The sequence below is a fragment of the Aureococcus anophagefferens genome (assembly GCF_000186865.1).
Source record: "Aureococcus anophagefferens unplaced genomic scaffold AURANscaffold_1, whole genome shotgun sequence".
In the NCBI taxonomy this organism is placed as follows: domain Eukaryota; class Pelagophyceae; order Pelagomonadales; family Pelagomonadaceae; genus Aureococcus; species Aureococcus anophagefferens.
In genome coordinates this window covers 978,758-993,999 of record NW_008705561.1, presented here as the reverse complement: position 1 = coordinate 993,999, position 15,242 = coordinate 978,758, and the positions used below count along the sequence as shown (strand labels likewise).

The following is a 15,242-nucleotide window of genomic DNA, read 5'->3' as shown; positions in this document are numbered from 1 at the left end:
ATTGACATTACTGTAGTGGAGCCAGCAGCCACCTCCCGCGGCGGGTAATGGAGCACGCGTGGCGGTCGGTGGGGGACGGGGCGGCGGTAGCCTCGACCGCGCGTCGCGCGTAGGGGGCGTGGTCGCTGCGCTGCGAGCGGTGAATTTGCGGTCGCGGCCGGCCGGCACAAGGTCCTCGCGGAGTTCCTGAGACGGGGTTCGCGCGCGCGAACCTTTTCGCCGGGTCGTGGGTCGTGGCGTCTGGTCTGAGGGTTGTTCTCTCGCCGGGCCTCGCGTCAGCCCCGGCACGCCCCGGCAGCACGCCGACGGACCTGGAGCTACGGGGCAGCCCTTGGAACGAGCAGATGATGCGGTGCGAGTCGGCGTGCGAGCGCGCGCCGCTATGGGGCGCGCCGCCGATTCTGCGGGCCGAGTTGTAGCTACGCGTTCCTGAAATGCGTAGCCTGTTCAACCAGTCCGCTGCGGGGCACGGCGACGGCCGCGGCAGCGTGTCGCAGCACAGCCAGTCGAAGCAACCGCCACTCTGCCGAGGATCGACTGTCCGAGCTGCACGTTATAATTGTGCAAGTCTTGGCGCGGCTGCCCAACGCCGGCGTATGGACGCCGCGCGCGCCCGTCGCAGACCAAGAGAACGCGCCCGCCGCTTCACCATCGCCCCTCTGAACAGCGGGTTGTCACGACGCAGGTGCTCGGGCTCGGGCAGCCCAAAGAAGCGTGCTGCCTCTGCCGTCGAGCGACGGATGCGCTGCGCGCCGCCGAAGTCCACGTCGATACAAACCCTAGGCACAAGGAAGCCTCGGTGGCCCGTGGGCGGGCGCGTGGCGCCAGTCCTTCGGCGGCCTCTACTGACGGCGACGCAAGCACCTGCGAGCCTTGCGCGCTCACCGACTCGCACGCCCGTGCTCCCGCGCATGAGTTCGCGTCCAGTGGAACTCGCACCGCGGTCGCCGTGGCCCTCTGCCGATGAGAACGCATCGCGCGGCCAACTCGCGCGTGCTCCGAAGTGCCGAGGAAGAAGCGAGGCGCCGCCGTCGCGAAGGAGCGCGGCGCGTTTCGCCGCGGCTGACCGCCCCGCCCGCGGCCGAACTCTGCCGGACGCCTCCCAACTCGAGCACTCTTTCCCGCACTTCCCCCGGGAGGGGGCACTTCCCCGGCGCCCCATATCCACCCGCGGACATAAACTTTTCTGCACCGCGTCTGGCGAGACGCGGCCTGTCGACCAGCTCCGGAGCACCCACGAAGCTCTCGGGACCTGTCTGAGGACTCCGCATGCGTCCAGGCTGGACGCCCCCAGGACGCCCGCCGGACGCCCGGACGCGCCCAGGACGCGCCCAGGACGCGCCCGGACGCCGGCCGGACACCCCGGACGCCCGGACGCGAACCCCCCGCGTCCTCCAATGATGAAGCAGCCCTTGAATACCTTGCACACAGCATGGCTCTCCGATTCGTCCTCGTCGCAGTGGCAGCCGCAACTCCACCGTCGCGCGTCGACGACGCGTTTCAATGGAACGCCACGCCAAAGTGCGCGCCATGCCGCGTCGTGCCCGACGGACCAATCGTTGGCAACGGCGACCTGGGAGTCGTCATCGGCGGCAGCCCCGGCACGGCCCTCGGCCCGCCCGGCGGCGCGCCCGGCGGCGACGAGGCGCTGGGCCTCTATTTCGGCAAGAACGACTACTGGGGCTGGCCCGACGCGTTAACCTTCCACGCGAGCTTCATGCACTTTTCGCCGGGCTTCGTGCTCCTCGGCGTCGCGGGCGAGACGCTGCCGGCCTTTACCGCGTCCCAGACCATCTCCAACGCGACGCTCGCCGCGCGCGTCTCCAACGCCGACGTGTCCATCGAGATGTCGAACGCGCGCGTGCTCCTCGAGAACGTCCTCGTCGCCGACGTCGTCGCGACGTGCGCGGGAGCCGCGGCGGAGCTTAATCTGACGATCGGCAGCGACAACCTCTTCGCGATGCCGCTGGTGCTCAACGCATCGACGCCGGCGCTCGAAAAGGCCTCGGTCAAGGACGACGGCTGGCGGGCGCCGCTCATGGTCCCCTGCACCACGAGCCAGATCGTCTTCAATTCGGAGCGCGCGTTCGCCGTCGACGCGTCCGGCTTCTTACGAGGCGCCGCGGGCCAGTGCGTCGCCCTGCGGCACGGGTCGCCCGTCGCCGCGCCCTGCGACAACACGACGCGCTGGCGCCTCCGCGCCGACGGCCGCGTCGAATCGCCCGAAGGGACGTCGTGCCTCGCGGCGAAGGACACGGGCGTCGACGCCGCGTGCCCGCCGCACTCGTACTACACGGACGCGAACGCGACGGGCGCCTGCCAGTCGAGCAAGTACGTCGTCGCCGTCGGCGCCTGCGACGCCGCGACGCGGTGGAGCTTGAACGACGACGGCTTCCTCGAGGACGCGGACTCGGGCCGCTGCCTCGCGCTCGCGCCGCGCCTCGAGTCCAACGGCGTCGCCGTGGCGGCGCGGCTGCTCCGCGAGGGCGTTGCCCTCGACGCTCGGAAGTCGGCGCCGGCGCCCGACGGGCGGTCGCGCTCCTTCCTCTACGACGTTTCGTGCGGCGAACGGTTGGCGCTGCGCGTCGCCGTGCTCTCGGAGCGCGACGCGGAGGACCCGCTCGCGGCGGCCGTCGCGGCGGCGGCGGTCGAGACCGAGAACGCGTCGGCGACCGCGGCGTTCTGGGAGGACTACTGGACCCAGGTCACGTCGCTCTCGCTCGACGCGCACCCGGACCTCGAGCGCTACTTCTACGCGTCTCTGTACCTGCAGCGCGGCGCCATGCGCGTCGGAAAGACGCCGCCGGCGCTCTGGGGCCCGTACAGTACCACGGACTTCCCGGGGTGGAGCGACGACGTGACGCTCGACTACAATTTCGAGGCCAACTACTGGGCGACGACGATGCTGAACGCGCCGGAGCTCGCCGCCCAGTACAACGACTTCATCCTGAAGGAGTCGCGGCTCGTGGAGCTCGCGCGGCGCCGCGCGGCGCTCGAGGACTGGTCGCTGGGAGGCTGGCCCGACGTCGCCGGCGCGGAGGTCTCGGGCATGTCCTGTGGGCCGACGCCCGATTGGGATTACGATTTCGGCTGCAGCGCGCGCGAGCGACTTCGGCGGCTTTGGCGGTTTTGCCTTTGTCAGCTGCACGGGCGCCTTCCGGGGCATGGAGTGCTGCTTCGACGACGGCACGCGGTTCGTGGCCGGGCTGGTCGCGACGCCGATGCTGTCCTACTACGACGGCACGCGCGACGAGGCGTTCCTGGAGGAACAGCTCGTGCCCTACCTGCGGGGCGTCGCCGAATTCTACGAGAGCTACGCCGTCGACGGAGACCTCCCCTTTACGTGCGCCCAGGAGACGTGCAACTCGGACCCTAAAGTCGCGCAGCACAACAACCATCAGGACCTCGCGTACGCGCGCATGGTCTACCAGCGGCTCATCGACTTCGGCGACGACGTCGAGCGGTGGTCGAGGAGCCTCGCGGCGCTCGCGCCCTTCCCGCTCGCGAACGCGTCGCGCGGCCGCGTCTTCGCCGAGGCGGTCAACGCGGGGCCCGCGCAGCCAGCGCCCGACTCCAACGCGGCCTACGCGATCACGCACCTCGCGGCGATCTGGCCGGGCCGCCTCGTCGACGCGGCGTCGGCGCGCGTCGACCGCGAGCTCCTGAGCGTCGCGCGGAACACGGTGGCGCTCGTCAACGACGTCACGGACTTCGCGCCGGGCAACGGCTTCGTCCTGAACTGGCCCGCGTCCGCGCTCGTCGTCGACGGGCGCGACGCCGGCGCGCTGTGGGCCAACTTGTCGGCGGCGTACGCGCGGCGCGCGACGCCCAACGGCTGGCCCGACCTCGGCGGCGGAGGATTGGAGCAGAACGGCGCGCTCGCGGCCGTGGGCTTCGCGCTCGCGCGCGTCGTCGACGGCGGCGTGCTCCGGCTCTTCGCCGGCTGGCCGGACGACGCGCCCGCGGCCTTCGAGCGGCTGCGCGTCGACGGCGCGTTCCTGCTGAGCGCCTCGAGGGAGGCGCGCGCGCCGCTCGCGCGCCTCGCCGTCCGCGCGGAGCGCGGCGGCGACCTGCGCATCCCGGCGGACGCGTTCGCCGCGGCCGCGCTCTGCGACGCGTCGGGGCCGCTGCCCCGCGCGGACGACGCCGCCTGCGACGCCTGCTTTCACCTCGCGACGGAGGCGGGCGGGACCTACGTCGTCCGCGCGTGTTAATCCCCCTGGAGGGAGCTCTTTGAACGACTGCGACGACGAGGACTCGACGCCGAGGACTCGACGCCGGGCGCGCGTACGCGTCACCGTCGGAGGCCGCCGGCGGCGCTCGAGGAGCCCCGGCGCTCTGTCCGCGAGCCCAAACAAGTGGCCGAAACGGGCATGGCTCAGAGATGGTGCAAGCGCGCGTTGTTAGCCGTGACGTTCATGTCGTGGGCGTCGGCGCGGACGTCGTTGCAGCTGCGCGGTGGTTCCGCCGCCGTCACAACCCCAATAAGCAACAGCTCCCTCAACGGGAGCGCCGCGCCGACGCTGACCGGCCTGCGGCCCGCGCCGGACATGGAGCTCATGGCACCGTCGGACATCCCGTTCCCGGACGTGAGCACGGAGACGCGCCGCGACGCGATTAAAGCGTATTTCAAGGGCGCGAAGCAGCTCTGGGCCGACGTCAAGCTGTGGCGCGCGCTCCGCCAGCGCCACCAGCCGCTCCACCGGCTCACCTGGCGCGAGCACAAGGTGCAGGCCAACGCGCCGAAGCATGCGCTGCGCATGCTGCCGCTCCTCGCGAACCCGCTGCCGCCGCCCTTCGGGCTCGTGTTGATCGGCGTCGCGGCGACGATGCCGCGGACGCTCCTCACCCCCCAGTTCTGGACCGACGGCCAGTGCTACGCCTTCGCGCGGAAGGACGGCGAGGGCGCGCGGCGGCGGCACGCGAAGCTCCTCGAGGAGCTCACGCGGAAGACGAGCCAGGGGCGCGCGCCGACGGCGGCGCCGCTCCCGGGGGACGTCGTCGCCGAGCCCGCGGCGGCGGCCGAGGGCGGCGGCGCCGCGCCGGACCTCGGCTCGCTGGGCTCCGTCGCGGACGCGTTCTGCGACGGCGGCGGCCTCGCGCTCGAGGACCTGAGCCGGCGCCACCTCATCCGCCTCGCGCGCTGCGCGCGGCCGCGGCCCAAGGGCCGCTTCGGCCTCAGGTTCACCCGAAACCGGAAGATCCGCGCGGTGCTCGCCGCGGCCGCGGCCGCCGCCAAGGCCGAGGACGACGCGCTCGACGCGGACTTGAGCACGCCCGACGGCGACGTCTGCCTCTCGAACCGCGAGCTCCTCGAGGTCTGCGGCGCGCGCGGCATCCGCGTCGACGGAACGCACGGTGCGCGGCTCGCGCGGCTCAAGTTCTGGCTCCAGGCGCGGCGGCTCCTGCTGCGCTCCTCCCCCGAGCAACCGCCGCCGTCGCTCCTCCTCCACCTGCCCGCGCTCCTCTCGACCCTGCTCGAGCAGACGCACGCGGAAGACCTCGCGAAAGAGTTACGCTAGGCGCCGCTCGGCCGCATGATAGACTCGACGTGCCGCCGCGGAATCTTACGCCGCGCGCCACGCGCCGTGGAAGCCGTAGGGCACGGCGCCGCGCGGCATCGTCGCGCGCGCGACCTCGGCGAAGGTCCGCGCGTCGACGACGGCGACGTGCGCGTCTCCGGACACGTCGTGCAGCACGACGAGCAGCGCGCCGTCGTCCTCGCGCGCGCCCGCCGGGTCGGGCACGAAGAGGGGCTCGCCGACGACGGCGACGCCGGGCCACGCGAGCGTGTTCGTCGTCCGGGCGTCGCAGTCCGTCTTCGTCAGCACGTTCGCGACGTTCGTCGGCCGCGCGGCGCCGACGGCGTAGACGTAGCGGTGCCGCGCGCCCGCGACGGCCGGGTTGACGACGGGGAACTCGCTGAAATCCCCCGTCGCCGCCGCGTCGTCCAGGTACTCGAGCGTCGCCGGCGCGTCGCCGTCGAGCGCGACGTCGAGGCGCGCGAGGCGGCCGACCTCGACGCCGCCGACGGCCGGGTCCCGCCGCATGGCCGCGAGGGACAGGCCGTCGACGATCCTCGCGTCGTCGTAGACGCAGAGATCCACGCGCACGCTGCCGTCCTCCTCAAAAGCGTTCGCGCAGTGGAAGAAGAAGAAGTTGCGCTCGCAGCGGCGCCGCGCGACCACGGCGCCGCTCGCGATGTCGACGACGGTGACCCAGGTGCCGCCCTCGGGCTTCCAGTCGAAGGCGACGTGGTCCGCGCCGACCGCGCCCATCAGCGCGCCGACGTTGTAGACGGCCGGCGTCTCGACGACGACGGCCTTCGTCGCCGTCGCCGCGAAGGCGTGGTGCCACGACACGTCGAAGGCGCGCGCGCTCGGCAGCGACGCGACGCGCCTCGGGTTTCGCAGGCCGTCGTCGGCGACGTAGACCTCGTAGCGCGGCGGCGCGAGCGACGTCGCCACGTTCACGAGCTTCCCCAGCCGCGGCAGCGGGTGCGCCGTGTGCAATAAACCGACAGAATCGCCGCCGTCGTAGCGGTCGCGGCCGAGCGTCGCGAGCGTGTCTCCGTCGACGCGGAACGTCGCGCTCGTGGGCTCCGAGATCGCGAGGAGCGTCCCGTCCGGTCGCGGGAGGACGTTGACGACGGCGTTGTCCGTCGTGCCGCCGCGGAGCGACGACCGGACGAGCGACGCGACGCGGTCGGCGGGGGTCGCGCCCGCGGCCGTGCCGAATTCGTTGAAGAGCAGTTTGTCGTGTTCGACGGCGAACGCGCGCGCCTCGCTGGCGAGGAACTTGGACGTGAGCTCGACGCCGCCGTCGCGGAACGCGAAGCTGCAGAGCAGCGCGAAGCCGTCGAAGAGGTGCGTCAGGTTCTGCGCCTTCGTCGTCCAAGCGCCGGGGCCGTTGCGGTAGTACGTGCCGCGCACGTAGGCCGGGACCGCGCCCTCGTAGGGGACGAAGACCTTGGTCGCTTCGGTCGTCACGTCGTCGAGGGCCGTGCCCACGGAGCGGCGGCGCGTGCGGCGGCGGATGGGATGCGGCGCTCGGAAGGCGGTCGTGGTGAGCACCGACGCGACGAGGAGGGCATGCATCGTAGCTCCACGGCCGCAAGGACGCTGAGCAGCACCAGGTAGGTTGTTGCGCTCAAAGCGTCCGGCGCGCCGCCGGCCGGGTCTGCGAGCTGCAGTGTGGAGCATCAGAGCAAGTCCATCGGCTTGGATTTGCCGCAAGCCTCATCATCCTCATCATCGGCATCAACAGGAAGAGAGGGTATCGATGAGGGGAGAAGCAGGGAGAGCCTCTCTTTGGCATTTTCCGGCGCGCGCGCGGCCGGCTGTCCATGGTCACGGGCTACGGATCGCGGCAGACGTGCCTCTGGTGTGCTCGGAAACGTGCTCCGTGACCATGGACACCCTGACCGTCGTCCGGAATCGCTGCGCGAAGTTCGAGCATTTCGGCATGCTCTGCGAGCCGAAAGGCAGCCCATTTTGGGCTCTGGGCAGCGTGCTGGCTGGCTCGGAGGCTCGGGGTACATGTCTGATACCCTCGGGCTGCTCAGTTGCTGACTTGGCTCGGACGACGTGCGACACCGCGCGCGCGGGCGTGCGGGCGCGCGCGACGCGGTTTCAGCGCGAACATGTCAGATCGACTTCCTCGGGTCCGCGGGGCCAACCCTTGTGGCAGGGCGCTCTCGGGTCGACAGCGGACGATCCCTGCTGCTGCGCGGGGCTGCCCGGGCCGCTCACGGGCCGGGGGAGGGGCATCGCGTCCGTCAAATCGGTCGCCCGAAGCCGCTTGCGTTCTCAGCGAGTCGCAATCCAAACGCTGCCGCTCCTTCGCGGATGGCAGCCCCGATGTGTGCGCTATGCGCAGTCCCAGCGATCTTGCACGCGGGGGGGCGCGCGCGGTGGTAGGCGCGCTCGACTAAATTTAATGCGTCCATGCCGTCTCGGCGCTTCTCGGCCCGAAATCAGCGGAACCAAATACATACAGCGAGCCGATGAGCGGAACCAAACACATACAGCGAGCCGATAGTAAACCAAAGCTCAACGGATCGCCGCCGCAGTGGCTGCTATTCCCCTCCTAGGGTATCGCGTACCCTGGTTCCCTGCGGCGGTGCCGCCTGCGAAGCCCGGTTTGTCGAGGCGCCGCAGCCCAACGATGAGCACGACCAGGGACGCCGCCGACGTCGAAAACGTGAAGAAGTGGCTGATGGCCGGCGCGCCGACGGAGACGGAGCGTCCCTGGGCGCCCATCGAGACGTCGCTGCCCGATCCGGACCTTCTCGCCGACTCGCCGCCGGTCGTGTCCCTGCTGCCGGAGCTCGTCGCCTGGGCGGCGCGCGAGCCCTTCGCGTGCGGCGTCCATGTCGTCGCCTACGGCGGCCTCTGCTGCGCCGCGTTCTGGGCCGCGGCGCCGCTCGCGTACCCGCCGAACGGGCCCGCGCACTTTCGCCGCGCGTGCTGGCGAGCGCTCGCCTTTCGAGCCTGGGTCGCCTTCTGGTCCCTGCGCCTCACGGAGGTGCTCTACCGACGGTTCCTCCTCTACAAACACGCCATGAATTACCGCGTGGACCGCAAGGCGACGCTCGGCGACGTCGTCGTCGCCCGGCTCGGCCTCCGCCGCATGCGCTGCCCCGCGCTCCTCTTCCCTTTGGCGGGGCTCGTCTACGGCGCCTACGCCGTCCGCGAGGCGCGGGGCACGAAGCGGGACCCGCTCTGCGGCCGCAGCGTCGTCGGCGACGCGTCCGCGGCCGCGGGCCTCGAGCGCGCGCTCGCGGCGCTCGCGCTCGCGCTGCCCTGCGCGCGCTTCATCCTCTTCTACTACGGCAAGGACGACGTCGAGGAGGCGAGCCTCAAGGCCAAGGCCGCGAAGCAGTGCTCCCACGGCCACGCGCACGGCGGCGGCTGACACTAGGCCGCGCGCCGCCCCGAGCTTCGCGACGTCCGCCCCACATGACGCGGCGGCGCGGCACGCGCCCGCGCCGCCGCCGACCCGGCGGGTTGTCTCTAACAGTGTGATTTTTAGTCCCGCTCGCCCATGGACGCGCTCGCGACGGCGACGCCGAGCTCCTGGAGGTCGACCTCGACGGCCTCTTGCGCGAGCGCGCAGGGCTCGCACCAGAAGTGGAGGCAGCAGTCCTCGGCGGCGCCGCAGTCCTCGCCGCCGTAGGCCTTGATGTTGTACTTGCGCCGGATCTCGTAGCGCTTCCACGCGCCGACGGCGACGATCGTCGGCAGCGACAGGTACCAGATCGCGCACCAGGGGAACCAGATCTGCGTCTCGTAGGCCGTCGACGACAGCTTCAGGGGCCAGGCGGCGCTGCACCAGGGCCAGAGCAGCGGGCAGAAGAAGAGCAGGAACCCGAACAAGTAGAGCGCGAACCAGAAGACGAAGCCCCAGTTCGGTTTCATGCGAGCGCGCACGGCGGTCTGCGCGAAGCGGAAGCAGGGCGCGTAGAAGGCGCAGACGTTGACGCCGGGGTACTCCATGCAGGAGCAGAGGCCCGCCTTCCACTCCTTCGGCGCGCCGTCGCTCTTCGACGACAGGAGCGGCGTCGAGTTGTCGTCGGGCTTGAGCTTCGCGCCGCCGCTGTCCGTGGACGTCGCGGCGCCCATGGTCGCTGTGACAAGCGTTCAGCGAGGCGCGCGACGACGACGCGATGCGACGACGAGCTTGGGCGCGCTGCGACGACGAGCTGGGGGCGCGACGCGACGAGGCGGCGGCGGGCTCGCGTCGGCGCCCTCGAGGAAACTCGGGTAGAAACTGCACCTTCTGGATTGTTGAACCCGTGTTGAACATCGGTCAAGGTGTTACCGCCCCACGACCTCCGTCCGGCGCGTGCGCGTCGTCACGACGGCGTCGCCGGCGAGGACGCGCGCGAGCGCCGCGTCGACGGCGGCGAGCGCGGCGTCGGCGACGGCGGCCGCGTCGGGCGGGTCGCCGCGGAGGGCGATCGTGGGCGCGTGGAGGACGGCGTTCGCCGCGGCGCGCGCGCGGCGGTTGTCGGCGCCGGCGTCCGCGGCGCGCCGCACGCGCTCGTCGCTGCGGCGGCGCAGCTCCGAGATCGCGCCGGCCGCGCGCCGGACCTTCCGCTCGGCCTTGAGGCTCGCGTGCTCGTCCGCGACGACCATGCGCGCGTGGTCGAGCACGGCGCGCTTCTCGTCGTCGGTCATGCGGTCCTCGCGCGACGGGAACCGCGCGATGCTCAGGTCGCCGAGCCGCTCGTCGCGCGTCCGCCGGCCCGCGGCGCGCGCCGCGTCGACGAGCGCGCAGAGGGGGCCGTTCGTCGCGATGGCGCCCGTCGCGAGGCACGCCTCGCGCAGGTCCCAGAGCTGGCGGCCGATCGTCAGGTCGCCGACGATCGTCGACTCGAGGCCCGCGCCGAGCCGCAGCATGAACTTCTCCGTGGCCTCGCGCGTCGTCGTCTTCGCGAGCGGCAGGAACGTCGCCGCCTTGGCCTCGAGGCGCGCCCGCTCGCGCGCCTCGCGCTTCGCGGCGCGGATCGCGAGCTTCTCGCGCTGCGCGGCCGTGAGCTCGTCGGTCGCGTCGCGCCGCGTCGGCGCGGGCGCCGCCGCGGGCGCGCGGACCTGCTCGCGCTTGCCCGCGCGCTCCTCGCCGAGCAGGTCCGCGACGAGGTCGCCGCCGCCGCGCCGCTCGTCCCGGAGGCCCGCGAAGGCCGCCGCGAGCGCGTCGACGGCGCCGCCGGGCAGTTCCTCGACGGCCGGCAGCGGCGCGCGCGGCGCGTAGGGCGCGGCGCCGTCGGCCCCCGCGGCGAGCAGGAGCTGGCGGCCCGTGCGCCCCGCGCGCACGGCGATCTCCATCGTCACGCGCGCCTCGATGGCCGCGAGGACGCCGTCGACGTCGCGCGTCGCGGCGGCGACGACGACGTAGCGGTCGCAGGTCGACAGCACGGCGGCCTCCGCGAGGCCGTCGACGCGCTCCAAAAGTTCCTCCGCCGACATGAACTCCGTCTGGTCGAAGTCGAAGCGGCCGGGCATGGCGTTGAGCTCGGGCACGAGCAGCATCCACGTGCCGAGCTCCACGTCCGTCGTCGCGGCGCTTACCGCGGTCGTCGCGGCTCTCGGCGCCGACGGCGGGCGGCGCACGGGGTTGTGCGAAAGGGCCGATGCGCCGAGGAGCGCCAGCGTTAGGGCGGCGCCGCGAACGGCGCGTGCCATGCTCCTGACGAGAGCTCAACTCAATTGCTCAACAAAGAGGCTCGCCAGACTTTTTGTGGCAGCATCGACCCATCTCACGAATGTTCGACCCGCATCGGCGCAGCATGAGCCTGGAAGAAGCTCTTTAAATGGAGGCCCCGGGGCCCGGCGGGGCCGACGACGACGCGCCGGAGACGGAGATGACGCAGCAGGAACCATCGCCGGAGACGACGCCGACGGCGTCGACGGCGAGCCTCGGCGCCCTGCCCTTCCTCGAGGCCGACGAGCCGGCGCCGGCGCCCCACCCCGACCCGGCGACGGCCCACGAGTTCCTGGAGCTCGTCGCCTGCGGCGTCGCGGCCTACGGCGCGCGCTGCGAGATCTCCCACCGCGTGAGCCACGGCGACTGGGTCGCGGGCTTCGTCCGCCGCGCGGCGGCGGCCGTCGGCGCGACGGCGACGGCCGCGACGGCGCGCGTCGCGACGGCGGAGCACGCCGACGACGAGCGCGAGGAGGACGAGTTCGTCGTGCTGCGGACGCCCGAGCGCGAGATCGCGAGCCGCGGCGCCGCGCTCGGCGAGGACCGCGGCGCGCGGTGCGTCGCCGCCGTCGCGGCGGCGGAGATCGCCGCGCGCCGCTACGACGCGCGGGGCCGCGCCGTGCTCAAGGAGCTCGCGGGCGCCTGCGGCGTGTCCTGGAGCCGGCGCGTCGTGCCCGCGGAGGCCGAGGCGGCGAGGGGCGCGCGCGTCGCCGGCGACGTCGCGGAGCCCGGCGCGCCGCGGCGGAAGAAGGCCGTCAAGCTGTCCGTCGCCGCCCAGGTGTCGCTCACGGCCGTGGGCGGCGGCGCGCTCCTGGCCCTGAGCGGCGTCGTCGCGGCGCCGTCGCTCGCGGCGTCGCTGCTCGGCGGCGCGACGGCGCTCGGCGCGACGACGGCCGCGACCGAGGGCGCGGCCGCGGCCGTCGCGGGCTGCATCACGGGCGTCTTCGGCGCGTTGGGCGCGGGCATGAGCGGGTTGAAGGCGCGGCGGCGCTTCGTGAGCCACGCGGACTGGGAGCTCATGCCCCTGGGCGGGCGGCCGGAGCCGAGGGTGCTCGCCGTCGCGGCGCCGGACGACGACGAGGACGACGAGGACGAGCTGGACTACGCCGGCGCGGCGGACCTCGTGTCGCTCGACGGCTCCGACGGCGCCGCGGCCGGCGAGACGCTCCTGGACGTGTCGCTCGAGCGGTCCGCGGCGTCGGAGCCGCGCGGCGTGCCGCGGTTCTTCCTCGTGCCGGGCTGGGTCGCCGACGGCCACGACGCGCGCGGCGCCTTCGGCTCCGGCGGGTGCGTCCGCGCCGTGGCGCCCCTGCGCGGCGACGAGGCCGCGCGGGAGCTGTCCGACTCGTGGGACGAGATGCGGCCCGACGCGCTGCCCGAAAAACCCAAGAGGGTCGCCGCGCCGCCGCTCATCGGGAACCTGTCGGGCCTCAACGAGCCCCTGGCCGAGGGCGCGACGATCTTCGAGGCCGACGCGGAGCCGCCGCCGCCCGGCGACGACGCGCGCGCGCGCGCGGCGCCGCTGCGCCTCGAGGCCTGCGACTGGTGGGCCGAGACGTTCCCCCACACGTCCTACGAGCGCGTCGTGCTCTGGGAGCGCGCGGCCCTGCGGCGGCTCCACGACCAGATGGCCGACGCGAGCCTCTGGGTCGAGGCGAAGGAGCGCGTGGCGCGCTGTGTGGAATTCAACCACTGGTTTGGGTGGTCCTGACCAAACTTCAGAATTCTCTAGCTCGGTCACATCGAAGTCGATTCGGCTGATTTTTGGACGGATCGATTGCTCTCGTCGAGTTCTCGAAGCACGGCCGAAGAGGTTGCGTCGAACTTGTCGCATATGCGCACATTGAAGTCGGGTTGAAGGTTTGAATTCCACACAGGTGACGCGCGGCGTCGTCGACGAGATGCTCCGGCGGTCCGCGCTCGGCGCCGCGACGCTGCCGCTGGCTTTGCTCGAGCGCTTCGCGAAGCTCGACGACCCCTGGGCCGTCGCCATCGCGCGGAGCGAGGCCGCGGGGCGCCGCCTCGCGGATCTGCTCATGGGCCCGGGCGACGACGGCCCCGCGACGCTCGTGGGCTACGGCGCGGGCGCGCGCCTCGTGCTCCACTGCCTCGAGGCGCTGGCGGAGATCGCCGACGACGCAAGCCGGCCGTTGGCCGTGCGCGACCGCGCCGCGAGCCGCGTCGAGAACGCGGTGCTGCTGGGAGCGCCCGTGTCCGCGACGCCCGCGCGGTGGCGCAAGGCGCGGGCCGCCGTCGCCGGGCGCCTCATCAACGGCTTCTCGCGCCACGACTTCATGCTCAAGCTCGTCTACCGCGCCAAGGCCTGGTCCATCGCGGGCGTCGCGGGCGAGCGGCCCGTGCGGAGCCCGGAGCGCGCGACGCGCGGCGACGACGACCCCATCGTCGAGAACGTCGACCTCTCGGACCTCGTCGCGGGCCACCTCGCCTACCCGCACGTCATGCACCAGATCCTCGTCAGGCTCGGCCTCGAGGACTGAATTTTATATGAAGGTAACGTTGAAGCATAGTGCCGCAAATCGAAGAATTCGTCGAGATCGCAGGCGTCCCGATCATCGGTTGGGCCGGTCCGTCATTGGCCGCCATGGCGTGATCCAGCACGAGCCCTCGACGCGCACACGCCTCGATGTGCAAGGGCGCCAGCGCCACGGCGGTGGAGGCAGCGAGCGATGAGGAGAGGGCTGCCCCGACGCGCCGCGCCTGCTGCCGGACCTTCCTCAAGGTCGACGGGCTGCCGAGGCCGCCGCGCACCGTGAAGCACTGCCAGGGGGCCTTTTGCTCCCTCGCGCTCGGCACGGCGGGGCTCGGCGCGCTCTGGGCCATGTTCCTGCGCCTGCTCGCGCCGCGGCCCTGGGCGCGCGGCGCGCTGGCGGCGCAGACGATCTGCTCCGTCGCGGGCCTCGCGCCGCTGATGGCCTTCGCGTCCAAGGGCTTCCTCCACCCGAAATTCCTGCGCGTCGAGCTCGACGCCCTGGAGCACCCGAGCGGCGCGCTCGTGTCGAGCGGCGCGATGGCGTTCGCGCCGCTCTCGCGCTGCGTGCACGCGCACGGCCTCGAGACCCTGGCGCGCTGGGTCTGGGTGTGCGGCTGCGGCGTCCACGTCGTGTTGATGCTCCGGCTGAGCGCCGTCGCCTGGCGGCGGCGCGGCGACCCGAGGACGCTGGCCTACGCGACGCCGTCGTGGTTCGTCGTCTTCGTCGGCGTCGCCGTCTACGCGGCCGTCGCGACGACGATGCGCGTGCCGGAATCGCTCGTCGCGTTCAGCCTCTGGCTCGGCATCGCGAACCTCGTCTGGGAGCTGCCGCTCGTGACCTATCGCCTGCGGACGCGGGAGCGCCTGCCGCGCGCGGCGTACCCGACGTTCGCGATCTACATGGCCCCGTCGTCGCTCTGCTGCTCCGCGTGGCTCACGCACCTCCGCGCGCGGCGGCCGGGCGCGACCTTTTCGGATCTGGACGTGGTCCCGGCGGCGCTGACGGTCGTCCTGGCGGCGCTGGCCTGCGCGACGGCCGCGCCGGTCTTTTCGAGGTACAAGCGCTTCTTCGTCGACGAGCCCCTCCTGCCGGGCTGGGCGAGCTTCACGTTCCCGACGGTGATCTTCGCCAACGCCGTGGGGCGGCTGACCCTCCTGTGCCCGTCGGCGCGGTTTCTGCTGGCGCCGCTGGCCTGGCTGCTCTTCGCGAACGCGACCCTCGTCGTCGTCGCGGTCTGGTGGGCCTACGTCCGCATGTTCCTCGACGGCTCCCTGTTCGTCGACTACTTGGACGCCGCGCGGTGCCTCGCCTACGACGACCCCGTGTCGCCCGTCGCGACGGCGCTCGTGCTCCTGCCGGGGCCGCGCAAGCCCCAGTGGACCGAGTACTCGCCGCCGGCGATCATCCCGGGCGGCGACGCCGAGGACGCGAATTCGACCGTCGACTTCGACGGCGTCTCCGTCGTCACGCCGGAGGACGCGCCGAGATCGCTCGAGCCGCCCGCCGGCGTCGACGTCGTCCCGGACGCGTAACATCGGGATTTGT

The 15,242-nt window shown here is 72.6% G+C and overlaps 4 protein-coding genes across 4 annotated transcripts; 2 read left to right on the top strand and 2 right to left on the bottom strand.

Moving 5' to 3' along the window:
• Positions 1–1,432: 1,432 nt before the first annotated feature.
• Positions 1,433–5,522, top strand: AURANDRAFT_60573 (hypothetical protein; the record flags this gene model as incomplete). Its single annotated transcript, XM_009034474.1, has 3 exons — positions 1,433–3,056; positions 3,097–4,207; positions 4,496–5,522. The coding sequence occupies 3 exons, from the start codon at positions 1,433–1,435 to the stop codon at positions 5,520–5,522; spliced, it is 3,762 nt and encodes a 1,253-aa protein (XP_009032722.1).
• Positions 5,523–5,558: 36 nt separating this feature from the next.
• AURANDRAFT_69593 (hypothetical protein) lies at positions 5,559–7,230 on the bottom strand (the record flags this gene model as incomplete). Its single annotated transcript, XM_009034032.1, has 1 exon — positions 5,559–7,230. One exon carries the CDS (start codon positions 7,200–7,202, stop codon positions 5,568–5,570), a length of 1,635 nt encoding a protein of 544 aa, XP_009032280.1.
• A 1,799-nt stretch (positions 7,231–9,029) lies between these two features.
• On the bottom strand, positions 9,030–11,186 carry AURANDRAFT_60572 (hypothetical protein; the record flags this gene model as incomplete). Its single annotated transcript, XM_009034031.1, has 2 exons — positions 9,030–9,597; positions 9,823–11,186. 2 exons carry the CDS (start codon positions 11,184–11,186, stop codon positions 9,030–9,032), a joined length of 1,932 nt encoding a protein of 643 aa, XP_009032279.1.
• A 2,199-nt stretch (positions 11,187–13,385) lies between these two features.
• Positions 13,386–13,694, top strand: AURANDRAFT_17602 (hypothetical protein; the record flags this gene model as incomplete). Its single annotated transcript, XM_009034475.1, has 1 exon — positions 13,386–13,694. A coding segment is annotated over one exon (309 nt), but the record flags the coding sequence as incomplete, so codon positions are not given.
• Positions 13,695–15,242: the final 1,548 nt, after the last annotated feature.